At 45.0% G+C, this 26,604-nt stretch overlaps 1 protein-coding gene across 1 annotated transcript in view; it reads left to right on the forward strand.

The window, feature by feature from the left end:
• Positions 1–20,159, forward strand: part of myt1b (myelin transcription factor 1b) — a 27,789-nt gene extending 7,630 nt beyond the window's left edge. The window contains exons 4-23 of the mRNA XM_071535152.1: positions 465–527; positions 2,031–2,295; positions 2,359–2,473; positions 2,995–4,209; positions 6,040–6,174; positions 7,137–7,227; positions 7,516–7,632; positions 9,994–10,208; positions 10,670–10,866; positions 13,596–13,856; positions 14,542–14,696; positions 14,846–14,908; positions 15,334–15,402; positions 15,933–15,995; positions 16,442–16,525; positions 17,213–17,437; positions 18,170–18,261; positions 18,647–18,750; positions 19,346–19,489; positions 19,676–20,159. Of these exons, the coding sequence (XP_071391253.1) occupies positions 465–527; positions 2,031–2,295; positions 2,359–2,473; positions 2,995–4,209; positions 6,040–6,174; positions 7,137–7,227; positions 7,516–7,632; positions 9,994–10,208; positions 10,670–10,866; positions 13,596–13,856; positions 14,542–14,696; positions 14,846–14,908; positions 15,334–15,402; positions 15,933–15,995; positions 16,442–16,525; positions 17,213–17,437; positions 18,170–18,261; positions 18,647–18,750; positions 19,346–19,489; positions 19,676–19,819 (3,817 nt within the window). The 3' untranslated portion in view covers positions 19,820–20,159. The remainder of the gene's footprint in view (positions 1–464; positions 528–2,030; positions 2,296–2,358; positions 2,474–2,994; positions 4,210–6,039; positions 6,175–7,136; positions 7,228–7,515; positions 7,633–9,993; positions 10,209–10,669; positions 10,867–13,595; positions 13,857–14,541; positions 14,697–14,845; positions 14,909–15,333; positions 15,403–15,932; positions 15,996–16,441; positions 16,526–17,212; positions 17,438–18,169; positions 18,262–18,646; positions 18,751–19,345; positions 19,490–19,675) is intronic.
• The last annotated feature ends 6,445 nt before the right edge of the window (positions 20,160–26,604 follow it).

Here is a 26,604-nt window from a genome sequence, read left to right on the forward strand (position 1 = left end):
TTGAAATGAGCCGTCCTGAGGGGTCACAGCAACCTGAATCAGAGGAGAGAGAGAGAGAGGGAGAGAGAGAGAGAGAGCCAACCTGATGATGACGACCAGTGAGCGGAGCAGAGCAGGGGAAATTACAGCGGGCCTCGGCTGATCCTTATCGCTCACAGTAACAGGATATAGGCCAGGGTTGATGTACGACACACAATATTATGTTCTCCCCGGCTTGATGCCTCCTGCATTCATGCATTGTGTGTGTTTGGGGGGGGGGGGGTATCGGTGAGCATGTGCATGTCTGTGCATGTCGGTGCGAAACGTGTCCCCCGGTCCGCATGTGTTTGTGTGTCTCTTTGTTTTGTTTATCTTAATTGACTTTTCTTTTTTATTGCCTTTCGGTTTTTATCATTGCTTCTGCAAAAGGGACTAAAATGCACCCCGTCTTAAACATATCTCTAACCTCCATCCATCCCATCCAGCTGCCCCACCCCTGGATGCAATGGCTCTGGCCATATCAGTGGGAGATACTCACGACACAGAAGGTAGGGCAGATTAAAACCCACCCTCTGTCTGTCCTTCCTCTCTGTCTGTCCCCCCTGTCCTCTCCGCACTGCCGCCCTCACACACACAACATCTGCCTGATGGAAAACACCAGATTTCACTCTAATATTTCACCCAAAAATACTTGATTATTTGTTTTCTTCGATGCAGTATATACAAGTGTTTTTTTTTAGCTTGATCAAAGAGAAAGATAGCTCTGCTGTCGTGCGAAAACCTTTTAACTTCAAAGCATGGTGATTTTCATCAGGGCTGTATAGTCAAAACAAACATAGTCGAGTCCAAGTCAATTCCGAGAACGTGACCAGTCTGAGTCAAAACCAGGTCGAAGGGGGGTCAAGACCAAGTCACGACCAAGACCAGAGCAAATCCAGTCCTATTCAAGATCTCAATATGCCAACAGTGTACATGTGCTTCCAAATGTAAAAATAGATAAACGGAGATGTAGATTTATCTGCAAATCTGCAAGTCTGTTTTATCCCCTTCAGCATGCAACTAATCAATCGTAATTGACTAAGCAATGCATAGAAGTTTAAGGAGCAGGTGAAAATCCTTTAAATTGTTTGTTGTGCTTTAACTGAACATCAATAAAGTTTCAAGTATGAAGGGTCCGGAAGAACACTAAAGCCCATGAAACACATTCATTACACAGTATAATAAAGGCAAAATCACGTGTGTTAATGAAAAGACGTTATTTTTTCGTAATTCCTTAAAAGTCCAACAACTTGAAAATCCAAACTTAAGACGGCTTTTACATTGGCCAGCGGTGAGAGGCCAGTCCTCCCGGTCATGTGCAGCCGCTGCAGCTCCCCTCTCCCCTCCCTCGCCCCCCCCTCAGAGACCCCGCGAGACCCGGGGCAGCTCACTGGCTTGTGACTCCTTCTTTATTGGGGGGCAGATATTAGCTATCTGTTTACACGTGTATTCGTTCAGCGGGCAATTTCAGATGCACTTTGTTTATAGATCGTCCCTCAATCTCCCTCTGCCTCTCCCAGGTGAGAGTAAGAGGGGAGTTTATTGGATTTCACCCTCCGCTGCCTCGCCCGCCGCCTCGCGCTCGCCTGCTCCCTGCGTGTTGTTCATTAAACGTTCCAGTCAATTGGCTGAGATTGGTTGTGATGTCTGAGTGAGCGAGCATGGCGCCCCCCTCAGGGCATTTGTGTTCACTCATACGCTCAGCGGAAAAGCGCCCGCTCCATCCCTCTCCACGTCAAAACCCCCCCCACACACACCTCCTCCACCATGCCACTTAAACTCACTCATGGATACTGATGAGGTGCACGATTTTTTTTTTATTGGACATGTTGGAATATGCCTGTTGTGTTTTGGGGCGGGGGGGGGGGGGTTGTTTGTGTGTTTGTGATTTCCAGTTACAACCCCGTTTATTATTCAAGACAATGTTCCTCCGCTTTTCTACCTTTGCGCTCTCTTTCGCGATTATTCCTCCCTCATCCATCTGTCTCTTCTTTCTTCCCTCTCTCCATCAGTGTGCTGGGCTGCCCCATAGCCAGAAAGCGCCGCCTAGAGGAAGCGGAGGCAGAGCAGGAACAGGACCAGGAAACAGAGCAGCCCGCCTCCAAGAGGAAGTCCCACCCTCTGAAACTGGCCCTGGATGAAGGCTTCAGCGCGGAGAGTGATGCCAGCAGCGAGGCCGAGGGAGAGGGGGAGAAGGAAGGAGAGAAAGGAGGACAGGAGGAGGAGGCCAAGCGGGAGGAGGGGGAGGAGGAGAGGGAGGCAGCTGTAGAGAGACAGGCAGAGGAGGAGAGAGAGGAGATGACAGGAGACCTGATGGAGGCGGGGCAGACACATGGAGAGGAAGAGGAGACACAGAGCCAACAGAAGCAGAGGAATGAGGAGGAAGAGGAGAGGGAGGTGGAAGAAGAAACATATCAGAGGGAGGAGAGCACATCTGCAGCTGATGCTGATGAAGGTAGGCATGATAGATAAACCCAACATTCAACCATAAAGCAGTTGGAAGACAATTTTCTATGGCCTGAGACAAATCATATTAACGACGGTCACCTTTGCCTCCTCTTTGTTGGCGAGGAAAACTTTTCCACAGCTGAACTTTTGTGCGTTGTTTTTTTTTGTGTCAGCAGCTTTGCTCACATCTCTTTATGTCCCATCTATTGCTGAAACATCAGTTTCAAAGTGGTTGCTAGTGGTGTGAAGGTAGAGATATAAAATGAGATCGCAGAGAGGTGAGGTGGCCCATCTTAATCCACTTTACAGTTGCCCTACAAAACAAAAAAACACGGAAATATTTGACATGAAAACTGTCACAGCAGCAGGCCGTGTTTCATCGTTAGTTTACATCCAGTGACTTGGCAGGCAGGAAGGTGATGACAGTGATACTAGAGATACTGCTGACAACAGATTTAGCTCGCTGCGTGACTCACTGTCTGCTCTGTGTCACCGCTCTGACCTCCTCGTCTTTGTCTGTGTCCACAGAGGAGGAGTACATGATCGCGGAGCCTGAGCTCGGCCCAGCGCCGCCTGCCGCCAAGGAGGGCGAGTCTCCCTCTCGGCGGGCGGAGGAGGTGGCCAACTCTCTCCTGCACCTCGGCCGAGTCTCGCGCTCCGACGCCGACACCGACACCGACGCTCCGAGCGCGGCCATTCAGCAGCCTGTTGCCATGGAGACAGAGGAGGATGTCGCCGTGGCAGCCGAACGGGGTGAAGAGGAACAAGGAGAGCGGGAGGGGGAAATGAATGAAGAGGAGGAGGAGGAGGAGGAGGTGGAAGACAGAGTTCAAGTCATGGGAGAGTCATCTGTTCTGCAGAAGGAGGCAGCTGAAGTGGAGGAAGAGGAGGAGGAGGAGCTAGAGGAGGAGGAAGAGGAGGATGAGCGCGAAGATAGGAGCAAGCGCGTGAGACAGGAGGACTTGAACCGCCGGTATCTCGCTGAAGAGGCCCGTCGTCGACAGATCAAGGAGGAGGAGGAGGAGGAAGACGAGGAGGAAGAGATGGGAGCGCCAGCACAGCAGAGACAGGACATCCTGGAAGAAGAGGAGGAGGAGGAGGAGGAAGACAAAGAGCACGACAAGGAGGTGAACCACGTTCTGCCCACTTCTGATGTGCCAACTGCCGTTCGCACCATCACCAGCACCGCAGCAGCTCAGGGAACGCACATCAAGACTGAAGACCACAGGGTCAGCCCTCTGGAGAACTACAGCACCAACAGAGCCAGTCCGCTGGAGAAATACAACGCCCATAAAGCGAGCCCGCTTCAGCACTACAAGGCCAGCCCTCCTTTAAGCTACGGCTCCCACAGGGCCAGTCCGCTGGAGGACTACTTCCCCGTCCCCCGGGGAGAGAGCTACAAACTCCACAAGGCCTCGTCCTCGGCCTCGCCCGACGTCATCGAGGTGCGCTCCGACAAGTCCGAGGAGAAGGACTTCGACGACGAGGACGGCGACGACGAGCGCGACGACGAGGACAGCCTGTCCCAGCGCTCCACGGTGACGGACGAGTCGGAGATGTTCGACATGACCCGAGGGAACCTGGGGCTGCTGGAGCAGGCCATCGCCCTGAAGGCGGAGCAGGTGAAGCCGGCGGGGCCCAGAGAGCTGCTCCGCACCCCAGATATCCACCACCAGCGATACTTCACCATGGATGACAGGCCCAAGCACCTGGACGCCATGCGCAAGAGCTACTTCAGCAAAGGTAGGACAGGTTAAAAAAACAGCAGGAGGCCAACAGAGTCCCAACATCTACTGTGTTTAAATATAGAATTTAAATATAGAATTTTACACAAGAATTATTGGGCGCATTTGACCATACTGAGGTACACACAGCTTAGAGAACACTATGTGCAGGTACAGTATAGTTTGGGAGCAAAACAGACGCTAAACCAATTCAACCAATCCAGGAGTCATGTACTGGACTTAATGTTGGGAGCACAGTGTGTAATATCAGAGTACATTGGTACAAATAAACACAGTGTACCAAATAAACAGCGATGAGTCACGGAGCTCTGTTTAGATCATCCTCTCTCTGCTCCGTTGGGGATGAAGTGGCTCCGGCTCAGTAGACTTCCATGAAGAGAGGAAGTGCTTGAAGAGGGAGTGAGAAAGGACAACAGCGAGAGAGCGGGAACACAAGAGAGAGGCGACAACTTGCGCGAGAGAAATAAGAAGAGAGAGCAAGAGCGGTGAGAGAGAGAGAGAGAGAGAGCGAGGGAGAGAAAAGAAAGAGCGCGGGCTGTTCCACAATCAGCGGTGAAGTGCTTGTTTATGTGCTACATTTGTTTGGGCCGTGTATTTCACACTGGCACATTGCCCACTTGTCATGCTACTCACACTATAACAGTAGTGCGATTACATGCCTGGTAGTGCTGCCCTCTGCTTGGCCTCCACTCCCTCCTGTGGCGACGTTCCTGTTCTGCTCAACACTAATTAGGAGCTGCATGTCTCGTTAACATTCAATTTGAAGGCCAATAGAGCATCACGCCGCCTTCTTTCGCCGTCCTCGCGCTCCCCCCCCCCCCCCCCCCCCCCCCCTTCCCCTCCAGAGCTATCGATATTGGCCGGCCTACCTCCGCTAGTGGCGGGGAGGATGGAGCAGCTTTAATTGTGTGTAAATTATAGTGGCATGATTTACTCCTGATGTATTTTCACCGTTCTTCTGGCCGAGATCCAAACAAGATCGCTGACAGTGTCGGAAAAGTGTAGCGAGGGGGATTAAAATGATTAAACCGCACAGGATAAATAGATGCATTTTTGTTCAGTTTAACTTGGGAAAAAAAGCTATAATTTCTCGCACATTTGATCGTGTTTAATCCCTGAAAACATTTACGGAAATACACAAATCGCATTAATTAATGCATAAAACACCTTGCACATTTGCAGAAATACATAAAACATGAGGAACAGATACAGATGGCTATGCTTTTGTATAGTTGTCTGAAATATGTCTAGATTTCGTGCTCAGTCGAGCAGACTGTCTGACAGTGTTAACCACTTGCCTTTGTCCTCCCTATTCATCCCTCCTTCCCCTCCTCTCTTATCTCTCCGTCCTCCTTTCTGTACTTCTTATCCCTCCGTCCTCCTCTCCTCTCCTCTCCTCCTCCCATTCCCACTTCCCTCCCTCGCACCCTCCTCTCTTATCTGTCTTTCTGTGCCTCTCTCATCCATCCTCCCCCTTCCTCCCTCTTTTTCATCTCTCTCCCACTTTTTCTCCTCTCCCTCCCTTGTCTCTTATCGCCCTTTCCCTTCTTCTTTACCCCTTTCATCCACCCCTCTCTCCCCCTTCTTTCATCTCTGTGCCCCTGTACCCCTTCCTCTTCTTATTTCCTCCCCTCCCTCTCCCGTCTGATCTTTCTCTCTTTCTGTACCTCTCTCGGCCCTCCCTCTCTTCCTTGTTTCATCTCGCCTCCTTTCTCTCTTCTTTGCCTCCTTAACCCCCCCCCCCCCTCCCATCTCTGTCTCCTCCTACTCCGTCGACCCTCTCATCCCTCTCTCCTCCCTTCTCCCCTTCTACCCCACCCTCATCCAGAGAGCAGCAGGCCAGAGAAGAGGGAGATCAAGTGCCCCACCCCGGGGTGTGATGGGACGGGTCATGTGACCGGTCTTTACCCCCACCACCGCAGCCTGTCAGGCTGTCCGCACAAGGACAGGATCCCCCCGGAGAGTGAGTTTTCTTCAGCTGCTTTGAAGACGAAAATAAGCATGGAAAGAGGAAAAAAAAAGGAAAGAAAAAACGATAAAAAAGGGCAATCTAACAATGATAGAAACCCATCCCTACTGCTTCCTCTCCTCGCTGTGAAGACAGGCGGCACAGTATATTCACTTAACGTGCAAATCGTGCTCTCATAAATACTTAAAGAAGAGTAAGCAATACATTGTGGCTGTAAAAACTCCATCTAGCCACATATAAGTGTCGTTCTCTGCCTATACCACTGATAATGGTCAACGATAAAACTCTTTTCCTGTGCTGTGCTAATGGCAGATGTGAGTCACAGCAGATTACTCATACCAAGGTCTATTTTCATGAAGTTTCTAAGAGTTGGGGTGCTGATCTAGGATGACTGGTCAGGTCATATGACTGTGCAGTCTTCAGCATGAGTTTAAAGGCAATCAAGCCTTAAATTGGGCCTTGTATGCGTCAGATACACACAGGCCATCCAAGTACTTGCAGGGCACAGCTAATTCTGACCATTTTTACATTCTGTTGACAGGAGGGGGGCAGTCAAATATGTAAAAGCTGACAGGACAAAACATTTGGATTTGGTTCACTAGAAATACGTGGATAGGAATCTACAGTGTGAGTGTGTGTCCCGCTAGCGTGTTTTTCCTGCTCAGCCCCACCGCTCCATGTGAATCTATATAAAGACGCTTCATACATACGCATCAGAGCCTCTTTTACGGCAGCTATGATGACAGCTCTGTTGACTGTGGTCCCATTCCCCGCTATTCACTTCTCCGGATGGGGTTCATTTAATATTCCTCCTGGGATTTACATTTAAATGAGAGAAGTGTTGTTTTAAATAGTGGATACTCTCTTTTACCCGCAACCCATTGATTTTGTAATTTTGTGTGCGTGTGTGTGTGTGTGTGTGTGTGTGTGTGTGTGTGCAAACACCTTCTCCTCAGTTCTGGCCATGCATGAGAATGTGCTCAAGTGTCCAACTCCCGGCTGCACTGGTCAGGGCCATGTTAACAGCAATCGCAACACACACCGCAGGTATATATATATATATATGTATATAGTGTCTGTGTGTTTGAGAGAGAGAGAGAGCATTCATGCATGCCTATATCTGCGTGTGTGTGTGTTTGAGCGTGCGTGTGTGCGTGCATTTCTGCATTTGAGTGTGTGATATACGTGTATTTCCCTGTGTATATTAGCTGGCTCACATATTCATGTATGCAGGATAGCAGATATGTCAGTCCACATCAGTTTGATGCAGATCTACATGGTCAGCAACATGCTCGCCTTTAATATTCATCTTTCCTCTCCTCCTCATCCCTCCAGTCTTTCTGGATGCCCCATCGCTGCTGCAGAGAAGCTGTCCAAGGGCCACGATAAGCAGCATCTCCCTCAGCCAATCAGTGAGCACCTCAAAGGAAGTCCCAACGACAGAGTTTTAAGGTGGGGAAGGAGAAGAGCTTGGGTCGTAGACTTCAATTTCATGGCATAGATACATATATTTTTTGGACATTTCTGCTGTATTAGATGAGATAAATTGGTGAGTGACAGTAAACATGGGAAATTGGAGCAAGAGTGGGTATGCCATGCAAAAAGACACAGTGTCAGGAATACACGGTGTATTGCTTAAATTACTGATCCACACTGGAAAAGAAAATATGCTGTCATCCCTCTGTCACTTGAAACCACCTTAACAACAGTGCTGTGCATCATGGTGAACCTTTCACCTACATTATGCATGTCTCCTCTAATTCAAGACACACACAGCTGAGTCCTTGTCAAGGTTAGCCACAGTAGTACTGAGCCACATAGTAGCCACAGAGACAATCCTGACCTTGGTTACTCTGCCCCTCACGAGAGGTGGAGCTGGGCTGTGATTGGCTGAATAACCAGGAAGTCTCGAAGCACAGAGTCTGGCTGTGTAATCAGTGCCGTCTTAGTGGTGTCACTTCAAACACTGAGGTCTCTCCATCTCCATTCATCTACTCAACCGGCCAGCCACCCTGATCACGGCCAAAAGAATGATAATTAACACAAACCAGACACTGGTATTATGCTAAGTACACACTCTCCCTCATTGGTATTTTAATTAATAATGCAGCCGATAAGCTAATTATGCAAGTTATAGGGGCATTGTGGGGGATAGCAAAAATAATTGCTTTCCTTGAGGAAAACCTCATCAGTGGTCCGACAAAGCGTCAAGGATTAAAACATAATAAGGCTCGCCTTGTTTTTCTACCCCTATTGTTATTAAAATGAGCTTGCCTGTCTGTTCTGTGTGGAGAACGCAGCAGAAGTCACTAAGTATTCCACATGCAATCCGTGTCCTAATGGAGCTCATGTTGAATAAATAAAACGAAAAAATTCCCCCGTGATCAATGGTAGAAAGCAGGGTAAAAGCTTTTACTGTCAAGAAAACCCTCCTTCAGCCTGCCTCTGTTTGTTTGTGTGTGTGTGTGTGTGTGTGTGTGTGTGTGTGTGTGTGTGTGTGTGTGTGTGTGTGTGAGTGAGTGAGTGCACATCTGTTGTGCCACTGTTTGAAGCCCCCACCGACAGCAGTGTGACTACAGGCCGGGTCATACAGCTTATTGATGAGCGTATGGCAACAGAGCAGAGGCCGTGATATGTGGTTCCACACACAGGATGGAGAGAGAGAGAGAGAGTGTGTGTGTGTGTGTGTGTGTGTGTGTGTGTGTGTGTGTGTGTGTGTGTGTGTGTGGGAGGAGGGGGCTCAGAGATAAGGAGAGGGAGAGAGCAAAAAGGAGTAGGAAGGTGACTCCAACTCCTCTATCCCTCCCAGGACATCCCCTCCAACCCCCCCCCCCCCGCACGCACACTAGGACCCTCCCTGTCTCTGACTCTCTTTCGCTCACTCTCTTCCTCCTCCTCTTCTCGCTCTCTTCCTCTCGTTCACCCCTCCCTTCTTCTTTCTTTTGCCCTCTCTCCTCTGTCTAAATCCTCTCTTTCTCTCTCTTTCTCTACCCCCCTTTCCCCCCCTCACCCCCCCCCCCCCCACACACACACACACACCCCCCCTCCTGGTCTATCAGTGGATTTACGCCAACAGGTCTGACAAAAGCCCAGGCTCTCCAGGAAAACGAGAGGGCTTAAAGCTCATAAATTCCATGCTGTACAACATGCAAATGTGCCCTCTGCTGATAAGAGAGCTTTTAATCCTGCTGCACTCCTGCTAAGTACACTGTTGCCCCCTCTCCTACTATTTCTCTGTCACTCTACCTCGCTCTCTCACTCTCACTCTCTCTCTCCCCCCCTCTCTCTCTCTCTATTTGCTGCTTTTTTCTTATTGTGCGACTTTATTGCATCAATTCTCTTTTCTTCCCCATCCGCCTTTCTCTACTCTACTCTACGCTACTCTATTCTGCTACTCTCTACTCTACTTTACTCTACTCTGTTACTCTCTATTCTACTTTACTGTACTCTATTCTACTCTACTACTCTCTACTCTACTTTACTCTACTACTCTCTACTCTGCTACTCTGTACTCTACTGTACTCTACTCCATTCTACTCTACTACTCTCTACTCTACTGTACTCTACTCTACTCTACTCTACTACTCTCTACTCTACTACTCTACTTGATTCTACTCTCTTCTACTCTACTTTACTCTACTCTACTCTACTATACTCTCTTCTACTTTACTCTACTTTCCCCTGTGCTCCTCTGCTTTATTCTACCTGTCCTTTACTACCTGCCCCTTTTCTCTCCTTGCCTTCCTCTATACCCCCCTCCCTCCACCCTTCCCTCTTCTAATTTCTCCCTCTCTCCCCCTCTCTCCCCCGCAGGCCCATGTGTTTTGTGAAGCAGCTGGAGGTGCCCCAGTACGGCAACTACCGGCCCAACATGGTGCCCACCACGCCGCGCGCCAACCTGGCCAGGGAGCTGGAGAAGTACTCCAAGGTGTCCTTCGATTATGCAAGCTTCGACGTTCAAGTGTTTGGGAAGCGCATGCTTGCTCCAAAGATGCCCACCAGCGAAACCTCACCCAAAGCCTTCAAAAGTAAGAGGAAGAGGAACTCCTGTTGGATAAGAAGTGCTGTTGTTGTCAAAAGTATAGTATAGTATGTATCCTGGAAGTGGACTGGAGAAAGGCCAGTCATAGAGTATGTGGCACTTTTAAAAATATTTTTCATCCATTCTTTTCTTCTCAGTGTGTTCTATACTTGCCAATGTAACACACCCTACATGCTGTATATGTATGTTTTTTAATATTTATTTCATTCATTTTTACTTCGTGTGTTCTAGTTTTTTAATTGTCGGTTGCGATATGTTTCATACCCCACATTCTGCTCTATTCTTATTTATATCCTATTTCTCCCTTTTGCTACATCCTATTATTCGCTGCTGCTGCAACGACCCAATTTCCCCGGGGGATCATTAAAGTTTTATCTGATCTAACATGAAGGGATTGGTGGTGGATTTGACGCGTCCCGTAAACGCCGTCTTTTTGTCCTCCCGCAGCTAAGCCCTCGTTCCCCAAGTCCTCGTCGCCCAGCCTGAGTCTCCACGGTTACGGGAAGAGCTCGTCCTCCTCTTCCTCGGCCTACGACTACTCCCACGACGCCGAGGCCGCTCACATGGCCGCCACCGCCATCCTCAACCTGTCCACGCGCTGCTGGGAGAAGCCTGAGAACCTCAGCACCAAACACCACCACAAGGTAAACACAAGAGCTGACATTAGAGTGTATATCATAACTATGTGTTGGATAGGGACGGAGGGGTCAGAGGTGATGCTAAAACAACAAGCCAGTATGCCATAAATCACACTGATAAACCATCACCTTGCTTGAGCAACCTGGCACTGTGCTTTGAATAAAATATTTAATTAGATAAATGGGTAGGCTTCCCTCCAAAGCTCATGCCAGTGGGCTTCAGCACTCCACACATTCGAGTCCAGGCCTTTCAAACAATGCCAGTGCCAAAACCCTTCATTATTTTTCATTGTTCAGTTGTTGTATTTTTTATTCCATCTCTCTCCTCTCGTGGTTTTTTCAGTCGTCAGATACAACTTCATAAAAAGACACCCAAATAATCTTCATTTATATTTAAAAAAAAAACACTTGTTCATTCCTTAAGTTTCAGTTTTACAAACCACATATTGACATTTACCAAGGATTGTAAATGTCAGTTGCAGCTTTATAATTATGGCCCAGATAATACAAATTTATGGTTTACAAATCATTTGTTAATTATTTCCAAATACTTAAGTATTTAAAAGTGTTTCACACGGATATAACGAATGATTAACAAATTGTTAAGTAAGGTAATCAAAATCATTGATTTAATTTCTTAACGGTATAATATATGAATGACTAAGTCATTGTCATGTCATTAATTAAAATCTACACTATATCATTTACTGTTAATGACACTAACAATGTAAGAAATTAACTCATCATCAGTTAGTTGTTAGGTAATCATTAAATGATAGTTAATAAATATTAAATCATCATTTATTAGTGATGGTGCTACCCTGTTTTTCTTCCCATAATGCTCGGGGAAAGAGAGATTGAATAAACCGATTGTAGTGAATTGATTGAAACATTGGAGACCACAGCTAGGGATATGAGAGGAGAGAGTGGTGGGTGAGCCTCTCCTCTCTTTTCCTCTCCTCTCCTCTCCTCTCCTCTCCTCTCCTCTCCTCTGCCCCCCTCTCTACTTGGCTCATTTTTTTCCTCCTCAGCCCATCAACTCGGCATGAATATATCATCAGGAGGCATTGGCTTACAGCAACAGGATGGTGTTGAGATGCAGTTGCATCACCTCTCCCCTCCTCTTTCATCCTTTCATCCCTCCATCCCACACACTTTTCATGTTGTTATTGAATTTGGCTGACTGCCAGTTCCCTGGATTACTTTTCCACCAGGTAGCCTTTTTTCATTATCTGCCGGACGGATCTCCCACTCTCTTTCTCCACCCCCGCCACTCTCTTTCATTTTCTTTCACTTCCCTTTCTTTCTCTCTCTATCTCCTTCTCTCCCTCCCGATGTATGTCTCACTGTTTCTCTCTCTCTGTCTCTGTCTCCCTTCTCTCTATACCTCTCTGTTGCTCTCTCACTCTCTCTCCACTCCCTCTTCTCTTCCCTCTCTGTGCACAGGAGGTGTAATTGGAGCACCACTTTCCCCCATATTGTGATTTTTAAAAGCTTTTTGCCTCACAGAGGAGAGAGAGTGACTGCTTCATCATTTTTCGATTTCCTGACACGGTTTTAGGGGGATAAAAAGTGAAGATTAATGTCTCTGGCAGCACAGCAAGGCAAGGTGTTGATCAACAAGGCACTGATCCAGGAACAGGCCTTGGTAGCCCGGTATTACGGCGCAGATCAACGAGGGCCTGATCTGGAATCAGAGGCAGAGGCAGTGGAAGTACAATATTGAAACATTGGAACACTGAGCTTATCAGCCGGGGACATTTCTGGGATCAGTTCCCATTTTCTCTCCTCCTCTCCTACCCCTTGCTTTGATTTTTCTGGCCCTTGACCAGCCCATATGAGCGCCATTTTAGCTGAATGCTGAAAACATGGCCCGCTTCACCCTTCTGCTTCTGTTCACCTGCCAACACCATAATAGAGCGTGGATAGATGAACTGTGCTGTTGGCGCTGTTGGCAAAGTATGGCCAGAGTACATTAGATATTATTACTAGCTTGCTTAACAAAGGCAGGTGCTGCATAGAGCTCATGTGCACTCTGTGTGTAATATATTGCAAAAGTGCATTACACCGTTGTGTGTATCAACTATAGGATACTAGAGGCTTTTCTATATGACCAAAGTGATGTAAGATGGATGGCATCCTCTTGTAAGCACAAATTATTAAATGCATCCCCCTGTTAACGAGAGATTTGAGGGGTGAAATTGCAAAAAATCCATCAGTTCCCCACAAGAATGATTGGTTTCATCTAAATCGCCCACCGCCTGCGACTGTGAGCACTGTAGGTTTCATGAAGTCATGAGACAGGAGTGTGTGTGTGTGTGTGTGTGTGTGTGTCGGTTAATGTATGCGTAATGCTGCAACAGAATCTTGTCAAGAGGGTAATTAAAATCATCACCATCATCATCCTACAGGACTGCCTCTCATATACGTTGAAGTGCACCGGAGAAGCTGGCAGAAGCTATTTATATTTGTACATGCTTAATTGGATATATTACCTACTAAGCCATCCACATCAATTTTCTCCCAATTACCACTTCCTACCCCTGCTACAGGTATCATCGCTCAGCTCTGTTGCCATAAAATCTTGTCTGTTTATCTCTCCTCAACGGTGTCAAAGAGATCAGATGCCGTTTAAAAGAAACTTATTGAGCCAAGACTGCTGGTAGTGTGAAAAGCCGATGATGCCATGTAGCCTGACTATAAAAGTAACCCTAGATCGTATGTCTTCTCTCAAGGAAATGGACATCGAGGTGGACGAGAACGGCACCCTGGACCTGAGTATGAAGAAGCCCATCAAGCGCGAGGGCAGCCTGTCCGGCGCCAGCCCCGGGGTTCGGTCCCCGGACCCCTCCTCCTCCTCCTCCTCCTCCCTCCACCACGGCGGAAGCAGCGGGATGACGTCGCCGCACCTCGGCCACGCCTACAAGCAGGAGGAGTGGGAGGGGCCTCTGGACTACACCAAGCCCAACCGCCAGCGGGAGGAGGAGATGGACGAGGTCAGTCACTAAGCAGAAATACATGTATGTTGTAGGCTGTGAGTGCTGCTGTGCCAGTGCTTGACCAGACTGGGTGCACACCAAGGTAGAAACACTTGGACAGTATTTCCTATGATGGTATTCACAGAGGAAGTAAATAACAACAGAAAATTCCCTCTTGGCTTTCTGAATATTAAAAAACCCTGAATTGTTTATATTTCTTTGTCTTTCCCTAATCCCCTAGCCTTATTTCCTATCCCCCTTTTCCTCCTTCTATTATTCATTTATCTCACTGAAATGAGAGTTACTGTACAGTTAAAACATTGCGCACTGCATCAGAGGTGGTGTGTCAGGTGCATTGCACCATCCTGGCTTTGGCGTATGCTAATTTCTACTCCTTTGAACTTTTTCAAAAGAAATACAAAGGGCCTTGAATATTAATTTTTGATGAGGACACTCTCTGCATTTGGAAGCATCACTTGTCTACAAAGAATAAAAAAGGGGATAAGAGTAGAGTCTCCAAAGTTCCTTTTCCAAAGTTCCTTTTCATGGATACAAATATGACTATAGACTGGGATGGATAGACAATACAAGCCCATTCACCCAAAAAAGGCATCCCAAAAAATAAATACAATCTGCACCACAACACATTTTTTTTCTTTAGTAACTTAATAACTCATCCTCATTTGGTTTCCTCGCTCTTCAGATGGAGCACACCGGCCAGTCGTTCGCCTCGTCCGACCCGGAGGACTGTGACATGATGCAGGACTGTCTGGAGGAGAGGAAGTACCCAGGAGAGGTCACGACCCCCAGCTTCAAAGTCAAGTTCCAGCCCAAGGACAGCAAGAAAGAGCTGCTCCTGTAAGTGAATGGGACAAAGGAGAAGGACAGACAATCAGTATTTAACTGGGCATGTTCTTATTCACTGATCCTTCCCGTGTCCTCTCTCTCTCTCTCTGTCTCTTTCCTCCTCTATGTCTCTCTTCTTTTCTTTGTCTCTCCTTCTCCAGGTGTCCTACTCCTGGCTGTGATGGCAGTGGCCACATCACTGGAAACTATGCATCTCATCGCAGGTACGCACTAAAGCAGACTTTAGATGCGCTTTATTTAAATTCTCCTATGAAATTTTAGCTCTATTCAGACTATTCTATTGCTCACTCTGCACCTGAGTCCAGAATCGGGCACACCACAACTATTTCAAATATTTTATTTGATCCTGACATGCCAGAGGCAATAATGTAACGTGAGTGTGGAGAGCAAAGGCGGTCAACCACTTTGATATGCATCAGTAATTTACTTCCTTGCCGTCTGTCCTCTTCTTCCTAAATGACCTTGGTATGCCTTGCATTCTTGATTTCCCTTCACTCACTTCTTCTTTCTCCTCCTCTCTCCTCTCAATCCCCTCACACTCCTTCGCTTCTTCACCCCCTTTTTTCCTCGTCCCCCTCTCTTCCTCCGCCCGCCCTCCTCCTCTCTTTCTCTCCTCCCTCTCCTTCAGTCTGTCTGGGTGTCCTCTCGCTGATAAGAGCCTTCGGTCCCTCATGGCGGCCCACACTGCTGAACTCAAGTATGTCTGCTCTACACCTTCGCTGCCTTTTCACTGCCACTTCAATGCGCTGCTACTGACACCGCCGAACGCCACAATGCCGTATTCTGCTGACACTCGCTTACCTATTGTTGCCGCCTGCTGCCTCTGCTGCCGCTGCATCCGTCATGGTGTTTTCTCTGACTCTGGCTTGGGCTGTGTTCGTTTTCAGTTCAATCACTTCATGTAAATGTGAAATGGAACTGCAAATCGCATCGTATTCACAGCACTTTTTTTCCTTGACAGTATCTTTATAGTTAGATCTAGACAGATATAAGCAAAGGGCCTGAATAGATTGAATTGAATGTGAATCAAGCCCAATGTTACACGCGATGAGTGAATGGAAAAATGAGCAAATTAATAAATGGACCATTTCTTTCATCTGCATAATGCTTTTTTTCATGAAGATTAAATATTCCACGGTTCTCCACTATGAAACATCTGCTATATCATTTATTCCTGGTAATGTTAGCCTGGCATTAAATGTTAAACATTGCTCTGCCATTTCCCAGATGTCCTACTCCGGGATGTGACGGCTCAGGTCATATCACAGGAAACTACGCCTCCCACAGAAGGTAACAAACGAAAACACACACAAATATACACACACACACATAAACACACACACAAACACACACACACACACACACACACACACACACACACACACACACACACACACGGCCAGAGAAGTCTAGAGACAGATCATGCTAGTATTAGACAAGGGCCACATACTCACACATTTCCACACCTTTCCATAATCTGATTTTTGGCCATATTGGGAAATAGTCTTTTACTTGCCATTTCAATTCATTTTCTTCTTTGTGGAATTGACTGAAAAGGCTACTTGGCTCAGTATTGATATCGCTTTTTTGTATCTTTTTTTTTTTTTTTTACCTTCCTTATAATGTTCCTTGCCTCTGTCCAACAATGACTATACCAGCAGCACCACATAAAGGTGACATCTTGTTGAAGAGCTTTTCCAACCCTATGTTATCAACTCCATACTTTCTGTTTTCAGTCTGTCTGGGTGCCCGCGTGCCAAGAAAAGTGGAATTAAAACAACTCCTACCAAGGACAACCAGGAGGACTCCGAGCTCTTAAAGTTCGTACCGCTCAGAAAGCCATAATGTCTGCTTTTAGCGAGACTGACGGTAAAAGTAAAATGCAATAAAAAAAAAGAGAGAGAGGAAAGTCACTCTGAATCATAAGCAGAGGCAGTGACCTGCCCCCCTAATTGAATCAAACAATCAGTCCCCTACTCATGGGAAATTACACTTATCTGCAGATACTGACTCCTTTGACTGTAGTTCATGGTAGAGTATCGCAGCGTAGATTGCCAATACATCAGAAATATATGGGCTTCATCTTGCATTTGCACAAATTGCGGTTAAGTCAACAGCATGTTGATAACAGCTTGTGCTATACTTTAGTGTTTGTGTTGTGCCGACTTAACAACTCTGGCCTCAGTAATATTACTCACTGCATATTACAGTAATATATCAAACACAGACCCAAGAAAATGATTTTGGTCCAGTAGAAAAACTATTACATTATTGATATAGCATTCTTCAAAGTGACATGTATAACAGCTTTTGTTATAATATTCTCAACTTTCTCTACATTCCATTGCTTTGGATTCTTCTTGTCTAACCCTTGCGCCTTCTGTTTCTCCATTTCCTTGCTTCAACGCTTTTCTTCCCTCTCCGCTCCCCTCCTCCTCTCGCGCCTTCCCTCCATCCCTCCTTCCTCTGTTCCTTCCCTTGGTTCCTTTGCTTTCCTCTACCCCTAGCAGATGCCCCGTGCCAGGCTGCGACAGCCTGGGCCACATCAGCGGGAAGTATGCCACCCACCGCAGCGCCTACGGGTGCCCGCTGGCGGCCCGCAGACAGAAGGAGGGTCTCCTGAACGGCACGCCCTTCAACTGGAAGGCCTTCAAGACGGAGGGGCCCACCTGTCCCACCCCGGGGTGTGACGGCTCCGGACACGCCAACGGGAGCTTCCTCACACACCGCAGGTAGGATTGATTTTAGTAATCTAATCCTTCTGTGTTCTAACCAGTTGCTTAAAGTATGAACTGGTTTGCAAAATGGGTTGTGAGCCTGTTTCTGGTGGGTCTCCAAATGAAAAGGATAGTAGTGTGTTAGAAAACTTGGTTTGAAAGGGAGACAAAATTATGCAATTCAAATCCTGTACTGAAAAGTTCAAGGAACTCTCAAGTCTACAAGTGCTTTTGGATTCAACACATTCATTCAAGTCACAAGGAAACGGCATTTCAATGGTGCCTTGCTTCCATAATTTGACATATTTCCATATGTCATATGTCATATATACATGTGGAGAGGGACTGTTCAAAAGTGAGCAGGTTGGACCAAAAAGTGTCTTAGTGCTTTGTGCATAATCTTGAGCTGTCACAAATTCCATATTCTTCCCAATTCATAAATTCCAGCCACAGGGACACGACCATGGTGTCTTAGGAAAAGGAAACCCAAAAATGCACCATTGTACCATCTTGCCACTCATATCACTTTGAAAGTTGTGAAGTTGCAGTGTTTATTTAATGGGAGTGGAGAAATGTTCAAAAATCTGTGATAGTATTGTTGGTTTTATGTACATGTACTGGTGCACCATGATGGAACCATTTGAAAAACAGTGTAAAATACAGTGTAAGATGCAATGTAACACACATGACTGTACATGGCCTCAGGGTAAGTAACAGTACAGTAACCCTGCCTCTGTGTGTCTGCAGCCTCTCAGGATGCCCCAGAGCCTCGTTTGCCAAGAAGAAGACCAAGTTCCCCGGAGACGACTACCTGAGCACCAAGTTCAGAGCCAGTGATGGTGAGTGGTGATGGGAAAGTGGAGTGTCTGTAGGCTGGTGTGTGTAAGTGGTGTGCGTACGTGAGTGTGCATCTTTATAAAAAAATCATAACTTTTGTTTATAGAGCACTTATCGAAACACTGCCACAAAGTGCTTTACAGGACAGATAAAAATGACAGCAAAAAATAAAACACAAACACAAACATGACCAATAAACAGAAAGAAAGAATAAAAACATTTATCAACATACTAACAAAACCAATACACCCTCAAAACAAGCTGCTATACTGAGTGCTAAATATAAAAGGGCAAATGCACAGAGTTTTCTGTTGTGCATGACAGGCTTTCTCTATTCTATTCTATTCTATTCTATTCTATTCTATTCTATTCTATTCTATTCTTTAGTTCTGGACAATGATGAGGACATCAAGCAGCTCAACAGGGAGATCAACGACCTCAACGAGTCCAACAATGAAATGGAGGCTGACATGGTCAACTTGCAGACTCAGGTGTGTGTGCTTCTCTTTTTGTCTCACTATAGACATGTTATGTAGAAACTATGTTAGAAACTATGGATCAAGTGCTAATATGTTTTATAGAGTCTATTTAGTCAATTTTGTATCCTGGGCCTAACATTCTGAAGAACATGTTTAGGAGCCTTAAAACATTTACTTACCTGCTTCAGTACCTTAAAATCATATTTTCACTCCTGAAAACATGATAATGGAAAAATAATGCAACTCAATTACCAATATCACATATTTGATCTGTTGAAATTTCAGTTTCTAGATGCAAAATCAGTAGGGTTAGGGTTTGCAGTGATGCAAACACTGAGAGCTTTTCACTAACCTTATGCCTAAAGTGGCACTATTGCAGAAGAGCCTTTACACTGGATCTATCCTGCATTAGCACTATAGGATTTTCCAATACTTCTGCTTCGGGGTGGGGCAACAGTGAAACAAGAGACTGCGATGCTCTCCACTGCTGTGAATGCCTTGTCATGTTGAGCTAAAGTCGCAGTGTTTATTTAATGTCATGCTGAGCTAAAGTCGCAGTGTTTATTTCATGTCATGTTGAGCTAACGCTGGCCGCTGTGCGCTGCAGATCTCCTCCATGGAGAAGAACCTGAAGAACATCGAGCACGAGAACAAGATGATCGAGGAGCAGAACGAGGCTCTGTTCATGGAGCTGTCGGGCCTCAGCCACGCTCTGATCCGCAGCCTGGCCAACATACGCCTGCCACACATGGTGAGCACACACACACACACACAGGGCTGGACACACACACACACACGCTCACATACACCCTCACGAGCCGACAGAAACATCCATTCATTCCATATGAGGTGAATCATTCTCGTACATTGACAAGCCCATAGCCGTTGGTGTTGCTCCTGTTCTCAGTGGAGACTGGTTGTCGTTTTTGCACCACAGCAGGAGCCAATCACGGAGCAGAACTTCGACAGCTACGTGAGCACCCTGACTGACATGTACACCAACAAGGACTGCTTCCAGAGCCCCGAGAACAAGGCTCTGCTGGAGAGCATCAACAAGGCCGTGAAGGGCATCAAGGTCTGAGCCTCGGCGCGGCGAGGGGAAAAAAAAAACGTCCGAAACGAGCGAGGAGCGTAACAGAGGAACGGGGTGAGGGAGGAGAGAGGGTGATGGAGAAAAAAAAAAACTCGACAATGTATTGAAAGAAAATTCAAATACAAAAAAACAAAGGGCATTCAGGTTATCTAAATAAACGGCAACTTAAAAAAAAAAATAATTCAACCCAGGGAGCACTCTGTTTAAAGAAGACGACAAAAAGTGACGCGGACCAAAATCCACACCATGCTGCTGCTGGGATTGGACAGGAGGCGGGAAGAGGAAGACGAGAACCAAATCCTTCAGTGGGAATGGATGGAGAAGAAGAATACTGATATCTGATATATATCCGGGGCGGGGGGGGGGGGTTTAATTTGCTGTGTGTTTACCTGTTGTCTCTTTTGTGTCCTTAACCGTTTTTGGGGGGAAGGGGGGTGTCGCTGTTGTATCGCCGTTTTTGCGCTTTAGACCAGCTGAAGAAGAGGAGGAGGAGGAGGAGGAGGAGGAGGAGGAGTGGGGTTCACTGACAGGAGGGTGTCAGAGCGCGCCGCTGGGCCGTGTGCAGGGGAAGAGGCAGGAGTCAGTGGTGTCTGCTCACTCTCATCCCGGCTCCAGCAGAACTCGGAGAGACTCTCGGCGCCGTCCTGTAGCATTCGACGTGGCGAGTGTGTGTGTATGTGCGTGTGTGTGTGTGTGTGTGTGTGTGTGTGTGGGTGCTCTCTGACCGACGACCGCACACCCCCAGCAATATGGAAGCAGACACTGAACTGGGTCGTGTGTTTGCTTTGTGTTATTACTGCGGCGAGATGTCACCGGCGCGAGGTTGACTCAGTTCAGCGGAGCAAGTTCCTCAAGCAAGGTCACAATACTCCGGTTTCTTTCCTTCAGAAGAAACAGTGCAGGTTGCCTGGTATCGATTCTTAATGGGACAACTGATATCATGTAGAGAGCAGCAGATAAAGCCTTCTTCTTTTTGTTCCTTTTTTTGAACTGAAATGAGAATAGTCATAGTGTGCACACATTTCAACTCCAGTTAGTCATATCAATAGTATTTATCAACATAGAAATTGCACTTCATTTCAATGAATAGTTTTGTGGTACGATAATTATTGTTATATATTGATTATTTAAATTTGTGAACTCTTAAATTGTAATTTATTGCCATTTATGTTATCAATGTTTATTTATTTGAATCAATCTATTTATTATTAACTTTGTTTTGTAACACAAAAAAAAAAAATGCATCTCTACTGATTACCATGGTCAAAGTGATTTCAGGAGTCTTACGTCGATATTTTAAAAAGCTATATAGAAAACTGACCACACTTATTTTCTTTTGAATACTTTTTAAGAACATTTTTAAGTGCAGATATTTTATAACTGATAAAGTTTTGATAATTTTATAAAAAGTTTTTTGTTTTTTTTTGGTTGTTGTTATTGTTTTCTCCCTTTGTTTATGTTCTTTATGTTACTGGTACATTCAGAAACCCACTGCTGAAAAAAAAGAAAGTATGTATTTATTATTTATTTAATATGAAAGAAATTGACTGTGATATGGTTGTATATTTATTTTGTTATTTATGTGCGTGATGTGACGGCTGAGTCTGAGTAGTCTTAAAATCCATTGCTAATATTTAAATAAAGAAAAGAAAAAAAATCAATACAAAACTGTTTGATTACTTAGGCTTACCTAGACATACCAGCAGTTCCCCTTAGGGAGTGTAAAAGCAAAATAACCAACAAAAGCAATCACTGTTCTGTTGGTATCTGGTCTCTGTGTGTGTCAGCCATCTTGTGTTTGCTTTTGTCAGGTGAAATAAGACCAAGAAAAAAAAAAAATGACACGGTTCAAAAATGTTACCTCTCCCAAGCGCTTTGTAGCGGCCAGCACTGGCTCACCCAAAACCTCTGTAATGTACCATAGACGTTAAAGTAATGCCTTTTGATGAATTCTATTTATCTCTTTTATTGAGTTTTCCTTTTGTTTTTGATTTCACGAGCAAATGGTACATATATAGAGCTCTATTCCAGCAGTGTTTTAGGCTGGATGAATGGGTCTAAAACACACACACACACACACACACATACACACACACACACATACACACACATACACACACACTGACATATCCAACCCTCAAGGATAGGATGGCCTCCTTTGACAAACTTATATCAGATAAGCATATACACCCTTGTAGCCTTACTCTAGATTTTAATTTTTTGATGCACAAAGTGCCACTAAAAACCCTCACTTTCTTTCCTGATTCTTCGCATTCTGCAATGTAACAATGTCTGGTCCCGGGAAGACCACGGCATCAAGAGAGTGGTGATTGTTTCAGATGCCTTTATTTCTCTGCCAAGATGGCCATAAGTACACTATATATACATTCTGTATAAATAGAATTTAAAGATGCTATATATATGAATATAAACATACATATATTTTTCCAGTGTAATTGTTGACTTGCTCTTCTTCTTCTCTTGTATTAGCTTATCAGAGGATCACTAGCTGTCTAGAAGAGATGGGAGAGGCGTTATCAATAGGAGGCAGTTACACCTTATATAATATCACTAAGACCTGCTCAACTGTGGCTTTAAACATACCGTTCAGTCAAGCTAAAGGCAAGTAGGCATTGTTGATGATACAGTACAATACTTTGGAAAATGTTTTTCTAGGTTTCCTTTTTTTCTTTGGATTTGTCTGTCCTTGATCCAGAAAATGTTGAAAACATCTACTGTATGTTGTACTACTGAATCTGAAAAATGACTGTCAATTTGAAACTAGGTGGTTGGCTCTTTGTTCCTAAGTGTCATGTGAGTTCATGTACAGTAAAAGATGATGCCTCTGAATAATGTTCTGCACATAGTATTCGGCTACATAGTGCAGTTATTGTATTGTTATGGTAAGGCCGGCTCGCTGTGAGCTGATTCTCTCTCATGCTGACTCTTGAAACAAGCAGATAGGAGACTTTAGTGTAACCTGCCTTTGAGTGATCCGTTGCAGCTACTGTGGTGTACAGTACGATGCCCTTGTGTAACTCTGATGTCAAAGGCATGTTGTAAATGTGCTTTTAGCCAATGTAGAATGAAACTCCTTTGTGCACTTTCTGAATAACCATTGAAAATGCCAGCATTTGAGTCTCGACTTGTAAGAACCCAATAGATCATGGCCAATAGCAAGTAACATTTTATTCACCCCCACTGGAGGGAGCGTTACAGAACATTGTTAGACTTGTTTGTTGATGTTCAATGTAAAAAAAAATACAAAAAACACACTGTACATTATGTCAGATAGAGAAATTACTTTGATTCGGGGGTTGATTCTCAACTCAACCCGCGCTGTCAAAGCATGCAAGTGTATAAATAGGAAGTGATACTTTCTTTTTCCAAACGAAACACTTTGACCAAACCAAAAGAGATTGACAGGAAGCAGAGTTTGGTTCTCAGGTGACTGGAGAGAGCTGCTAAAGCAGAACAGAGCAATGCCATAGGCCAGCCAGTCAGCTGAGGCTAGAGGCGATAGCAGCGGCTGGATCAAGGCCTCGTGTGAAATGAGATGAGTGTGTGGGAGTGGGAGATTGATTTGCCAGGCTACACAATCTCCCTCTTGGTTTTAGGAGGAGGCGTTTGTTGCATAAATATGTGTCCATCACTCAAAAGAATGTCAAAGTCTTTTATGACTTTTAAACCCTCCCTCCCCCCTCCCCTTTATGTCTTGTGTAACCTTTCCTCAGGAAGGATGATTTTGATGCATTTGATTAACAAAGTAGCGTATTCTTCCTCTCTTGAAATGCACGAGCATACTACCCAAGATTATTAAGACTGTGAATATTCTCCTAACTTATTTGATATGGCATGACCCCTTTTAAACTGCTTGATGAAATTGTCTACTGAGGTATGTAAATGGAATTACACTAAGACCACGAAAGCAGAACATTTTCCAAAATGTCAGCTGAGAAAGTAAACGCAGCCTATGGTTGATCCCGTGCCCACGCACAATATGTATTCTTCTTTACATAAAAGCCCTGAGTGATGGAGCGAGGAGTTTTATTGTTCTCAGTAACAAAGTGCATTGAAAAAGAAAACTGATCAGTGCAGTGCAGTTTCCCTAAAACATCTGGAGTTAAAACGGAGCGAAACAAAGCCCAGTCCAAACTCTGCTGTGTTTAAGAGGAGGGAGGCACACTCTTGCATCCTGGTGTCATTTCAGTTACAGCTGAAATGTGCGCTTGCCAATAACAGGATGAGCCACACTTAAAACGCACACACCACATAGAAAATGCGAAATAACGAACATTCTTTAGAAAGAAAGAGTGGCACTTTTCATCAAGCTGAGCAAAACCAAAAGCCAAAAGCGCCCCCCCAACCCCCGCCCCACCCCACCCCACCCCACCCTACCCCACCCTCTTTAGCTACTGTAGTTTCAAGCTGTGTGGTCTTATCATGTGTGCCTTTCTCACTCCACTCATTTCAAACTAAGGTATGTTTACACTTGGCAAACCTGGTTCAAATCCTGCTTAAGAACACTTGGTCTGGATCTAGATCTCTTAACCAATAGGTTCCTATGAGGGGAAAGGGGGGCGGGTGGGTTACTATGTATCGGGAAGTAAAGTAAATGTGTCTTTTACATGCAGGTAGAGCATATGACTTTTGCCATGGTGACGCTACCGTTTTGTTACAGAGACGCAAAACATCAAGGTGTTGTTAGGGTAAAGAAACTGTGATCTAATTCTGTCGATTCAGGTACCAAACTGCATGGACAGTGTCTGTGAAGGAATATGAAGAACATCACCATCCTAGATAATGCATCAGTGTGCAGGGCATTATTTTGAAACAAGTGGAAGTCTCTGTACATATTTGTATCAAGAAGAAACAGTGTTATTGTTGTTGTATTGAAGACAAGTTGAAAATGATTAAAAAAAAAAAAAAAAAAAGAATAAATAGAGTTTGTGATTAAAAAAAAAAATCCACAGCCAAGGGTTGTCCTGCTAGCACATTTTTACAGAGATGAGCTATTTTTACTGGTGATTTTCTAGGCATTGATATTGATATCCTTTTGAAAAAGTACAAAACTTCCAAAATTACAAGCACTTCCACAACGATAGATTGTATGGTAATTTTTGTTACTTTTGTAGAGGTGGTTGTTCCTTTGCTACTGCACCGTTTTGTAAAGTGGGACAGGCCTTGGCTGTGTGTCCTCGGGGTCTCCTGTTTTTTTTCTTTGGGAAGTAAAACGCTGTAGATGGGCCGATTTTGTGACTGTGTGTTTGTGTACTTGTATACATGTTCCCCTGTTCCTGTGTCAGTGTTATAAAAACCAGAGAAGTGATGTCAGTTATTGTGGGGGGTATGAACCATTTTAAATGTTCTCTATGAAAAACACAAATAAAGAATCATAGACAAGTATGCCTCTGTCTCTTCAGTGTGTGTGTGTGTGTGTGTGTGTGTGTGTGTGTGTGTGTGTGTGTGTGTGTGTGTGTTAATCCTGTGTTGCTGTAACTCCAGGTCTCGCGAGAAAGCGAGCTGGGAGGCGGTGTATAAGTATATCATATCCATTGACGTGTGAATGGCCAAGCAGTCAGATAAGATATACTGCCTCCTTGACTGCTGAACAAAATGGGGGACTTTAGTGTACTGTTAACATACAGTACAGTTACATGTTGCTTTTATGTTGAAGAGCACTGACATCTGCTGGACCATCTCGTATCTACAAGCTCTGCAGGCTCAGTGGCTGCACCACACACACGAAAGGTCAGATGCACAGCATTTATCATGCAGCGTACCTCTGGAGCTTTCTAAACATAGGCGGAAACACACACTGACAACTATGACCTTTTACTGGGTGGCTTTTTGCTGACTGTGTTCAGGCTGCACACTGTTTGAGCGATGATTACTTTTTTAATGACTCCTGCTGGTTAAAGCAAACATCATTAGGTGGTAGAGCAGAGAGCAAGACATGAACTTTTGTCAAAGTATAGCTAAAATTAAATAAATAAAGTTGATGTCATCATTATTAAAGCCTAACTGGCACACTTAAGTATTGTATTAAATTAAATTAAAAAATTGTATTAAGTACTGTCACTGCCAAGCATCTTGTTGGAGGATCTATTGCTTAGTGTCGTTGAGAAGTTTGAAGCTACATATGCCACCAAGTGGAGAGTGTAGGCTTAGTTGTATATTTGTGAGTATATTTGTATAGTACAAATTGGCTACACAGGACAAGTTTATCAGCTCATTAAAAAAAAATCCTAATAATAATAATCATGAAACTGTTTCTCACGTGTCCATAATGAGAAATCATTGACTGCTATGCTGTAAAGCAGCCATAAGAGACAATATTCAGTTTTAATTGGAAGAAATGTCACTGTTTTTAACAGTTATGGCTAGCTGGTTAACATTGCTTAGGCCAGTGGTTCTCAAAGTGGGGTCCAGGGACCCCCAGGGGTCCTTGAGGGGGTTCCAGGGGGTCCCCAGCAAAAAGAGGAATCATTTATTTTCACTATAATTCCATCCATAAGTAACACAATGACAGAATGTATGACTATTTTGGTCATGGGTTTCATACACTCTGTAATAAAACATCTGAAAGCAAAAATCTTATCAAATGGAGGTCCGTGGTCTAATTTGTGTCAGTTTAGGGGTCCTTGACGTGAAAAAGTTTGAGAACCACTGACTTAGGCTACTTAGGTCTGTAGCCAACTAAGGAGAGAACAGGCTCAGGTTTACTGGTGGTGAGCAGTGGATATTCTCCTTAAGTTTTTTTTTTTAAATTT

The sequence above is a fragment of the Centroberyx affinis genome, unplaced genomic scaffold, assembly GCF_046629955.1.
Source record: "Centroberyx affinis isolate AG114_WGS23_722 - 3 ecotype Tasmania unplaced genomic scaffold, CSIRO-AGI_Caff_v1 ptg002675l_1, whole genome shotgun sequence".
In the NCBI taxonomy this organism is placed as follows: domain Eukaryota; kingdom Metazoa; phylum Chordata; class Actinopteri; order Beryciformes; family Berycidae; genus Centroberyx; species Centroberyx affinis.